Here is a 3,804-nt window from a genome sequence, read left to right as displayed (position 1 = left end):
TGTGGCCGGTGTTCCTGAATATTTGAATGGCTGCCTCCGCCACCTTGTCGTCTTCCATTCTGAGGCACTGTAGGAGAGATTCGTATGTCTCTGCGGAGTGGAACGAGGTAGGATGTGTGAAAGACAAAACCTATGGATACATATCAAACCAAAAAACAGTTTAATAAAAGCAAACCTGGTTATCTGAAAGAGCGGCAAGGTATATACATCTAGACCAGGGGTGGTCCCCCTAGGGGCCATTTTGAGAAAATGAGACTGTAGTGTGGAGGACCAAACCAACAGGGCCAGAAATGTGTGTAAGCATGCACCCACACAAATAAAAGAAATCCACGTGGGCCGGACAGGACAGGCAAAGCCCCGGAGGTGGCCCAGAGGCTATAAGATGCCCAGGTCTGATCTAGACAAGCTATAATTTCTTCTCTGAGCAGCTCATTTTAAGCATAAGAGAAAAAAACAATGTAAGGCAATGAAATTGTCTAAATTTTTTTTTGAAGATTTTGTTCTTAATGTGATTTTTTTTTCTTGACCTAGGCAAACATTAAGAGCCGTGGTGGGGCAGTGGTTAGAAGGCAGTATGGCAGGCTAACTCTGCTCATATTGCCAGGAGTTTGATTTCCTCAATCCTGACCAGCTCAAGTTTGACTCGGCTTTCCATCCTTCCGAGTTCGGTAAAATGGGGACCCCGATTGTTGGGGGGAACAGGCTGACTCTGTAAACCGCTTAGAGAGGGCTGTAAAGCACTGTGGAGCGGTATATAAGTCTAAGTGCTATTGCTATACCTTCCTTCCTTCCTTCCGCCATGTGGCACAGAGGTTAGAACGCAGTATTGCAGGCTAACTCTGCCGACTGCCAGCAGTTCGATCCTGACCGGCTCAAGGTTGACTCAGCCTTCCACCCTTCTGAGGTCGGTAAAATGAGGACCCAGATTGTTGGAGGGAAGATGCTGACTCTGTAAACTGCTTAGAGAGGGCTGTGAAGCACGGTGAAGCGGTATATAAGTCTAAGTGCTATTACTATTCCTTCCTTCCCTTCCCTTCCTTCCCTTCCTTTCCTTCCTTCCTTCCTGTCCGCCACGGTGGCGCAGTGGTTAGAACGCAGTATTGCAGGCTAACTCTGCCGACTGCCAGCAGTTCGATCCTGACCGGCTCAAGGTTGACTCAGCCTTCCACCCTTCTGAGGTCGGTAAATGAGGACCCAGATTGTTGGAGGGAAGATGCTGACTCTGTAAACTGCTTAGAGAGGGCTGTGAAGCACGGTGAAGCGATATATAAGTCTAAGTGCTATTGCTATTAGTTTGTCTCAACAGTTGCATTATTTATAATAATAATAATAATGATAAAGTTGGAAGGGACCTTGGAGGTCTTCTAGTCCAACCCCCTGCTCAGGCAGGAAACCCTAGACCATTTCAGACAAATGGCTGTCCAGTCTCTTCTTAAAAACTTCCAGTGTTGGAGCATTCACCGCTTCTGGAGGCAGGTGGTTCCACTGGTTAATTTTTCCCACTGTCAGGAAGTTTCTCCTTAGTTCTAGGTTGCTTCTCTCCTTGGTATTTCCTCTCTTTTCCCCTTGGTATTTACTGTCTCGCGTTTAAATTAATACAATTTCTGGAAAAAGAGTTTTAAAATATTGGGGGGGGGGGGGAAAAACCCATTGATTTTTGGCCGAAAATGTTCTGGAATGGCTTCTGCTCCGGTCATTTCATATGTGATAACTAGCTGGGAGATGGAACGTGGAGTACCTTGAGAAGTTCAAGCCCCGAACGAATTGCTGTGTCAGGAGTTACACCCTCCTCTTCGTCATCGGCCGTCCCTTCTATCGATTTATTCATCAGCTTTACTAATGCACTAAAACAAGACATTTCAAAATACACGCGTGCTCAGTCACAGGAAGAACCGCTGCCGGTATGTTTCATACAGTCAATCTATTCCTTTTTTTCCCCCTCCGTTTATTTAGCAAACTCAACGTTCTCATTCTTGTCCAACCAGATTGTTTTTCACAATTCTTTAGATCAGGGACCGTAATGGAGTCTGACCCTCACGGCTGTTAAGTCAGGATGGCCGTAATTAGGGGTACCCGCACGACTGCAGGACACCGAAAACAGCTGAGCCAAGCGCCGGAAATGCAGCCACGTGACCGCCCCCCCCAAGGGAGACGGTCGTAACTTCGAGCAGTTACTAAATGTCCGTTCATAACTTTGAGAGCTATCTGTATTCAATGCAGCCGAAGGCTTGCTATTTTTTTTTTTTAATATATTTTTTTAAAAGCCGTGTTGTGAAAAATCGCAACATGTATTGGGCTCACCTGATAGCTTCTGAGTCAATGTGCACTGGAGCAATTCTTTCTAAAAGAAATTTCACCATCTCTAAGAAAGGGTTGGTCGGTTGTTTAGGATTGGCAAGCTTCCGAGCTATTTCCCTCTGCAAACAGGAAGTAAGGTTTTAAGTCATTCGATAAGAAGACAAAGGCGCTCACACCATATGCTGAATAGAAACAGGTTGTTTTTTTTTTAAATCTTACTACTCTCATAGCACACACAGAAAATAATTAAAATATTGATAGCAGAGACGAAAAGGAGATTCCGATCTAAGCCGCCTGCAGCTTGAAGCAAAATGGAATATAATGTGAACAAATAAAACACAGGCAGTCCTCGCCTCACAAGGGTTTGTTTAGTGACCGCTCCAAGATACAACGGCACTGACACAAGGGACTTCACACCATTTTTCACACTTACAAAACTTGCAGCGTCCCCGTGGATCACGGGATCCAAAATTCAGATGCTTGGCCTTTATGACTCGTTAATTACGACTTTTGCAGTGGGATCCCCTTTTGTGACCGTCTGACAAACAACCTCAAATCAATCTTTATTGTCAAAGTACAACATGTGTACAATGAGGGAAGTCAGATTCACTTAACAAAACCACATCACAAGCTTAACAAACTGCAGCGATTCCCTTCATCGACGTGGCAAGGAAAGTCGTGAAACGAGGCAAAATTCTTTTAAAACAAATTTCTCACTTCGCAACATAACATTTTGGGCTCAACCGGGGATTGTAAGAGACCTGTAGTCTCTCTTGATTCAAAGTGGTCTCCTTCAGGACTCCACTGATATTCCCAACTTGGATTTTTTTTTTGAGTTCAGCGAGGATCAACAAGGTGCTTCATCAACCGTGACTTTTTTTTTTTTTTAAAGTATGTTTTATTAATTTTTTAACATAATCACCTTAATGTTCGGTAAGCAGTGCGTTGTCTGGGTTTACATTTAAAAAAACAATCACTAACAGTTAATTTCTATAATCTGTAATCCACAGGATCACTTTGCTTGATTTCCTCTTTTCCCCATAATGTTCTCTTTCACCAACCTTAAGTTAATACAATTCTCGTTGTTTTAATGAATGACAATCTATATAAATAAAAATGTAAATGTGTTTGTTCAAAATCTTAAATCTCCGAAAGTTCTTCACCGGTTGCTTTGAAATTTTGACACAACGTTGCATTCGAATACGCGCGTGTTTTTATATACCTATATTATATAGATGTCACACCTGTGACAGGTAAAAACATGCTTTTTTTGAAAAACAGCGCCATCTGTTGGACGTAAAAGCAACACACGCTTTTACCAGACTGAGCCACAGCAACGCGTGGCCGGGTACAGCTAGTTGAGTATAAAAGTTTTCTAATTATTTCTACAAATAATAATCACATCAATATAATATTCCTTTTCTATCTAGTCATTCTGATTGTCTCATCGTAGATCCTGTTTACAGTTCTTGTTTACGTTTGTTTTTCCCCCACAATGTTCTAAAC

General features: G+C 42.8%; 1 protein-coding gene across 1 annotated transcript in view; it reads right to left on the bottom strand.

Annotated features, from left to right (window-relative positions):
• Positions 1–3,804, bottom strand: part of PDS5A (PDS5 cohesin associated factor A) — a 66,223-nt gene that overhangs the window by 20,783 nt on the left and 41,636 nt on the right. Inside the window, exons 17-19 of the mRNA XM_015831957.1 lie at positions 2,302–2,417; positions 1,739–1,844; positions 1–130 (exon numbers count right to left, since the gene is read on the bottom strand). Of these exons, the coding sequence (XP_015687443.1) occupies positions 1–130; positions 1,739–1,844; positions 2,302–2,417 (352 nt within the window). The remainder of the gene's footprint in view (positions 131–1,738; positions 1,845–2,301; positions 2,418–3,804) is intronic.

Source organism: Protobothrops mucrosquamatus, unplaced genomic scaffold (assembly GCF_001527695.2).
Source record: "Protobothrops mucrosquamatus isolate PMUCROS unplaced genomic scaffold, P.Mucros_1.0 scaffold_292, whole genome shotgun sequence".
Taxonomy (NCBI): Eukaryota; Metazoa; Chordata; class Lepidosauria; order Squamata; family Viperidae; genus Protobothrops; species Protobothrops mucrosquamatus.
The sequence above is the reverse complement of the archived record's forward strand: the minus strand, read 5'-3'. Positions and strand labels throughout refer to the sequence as shown.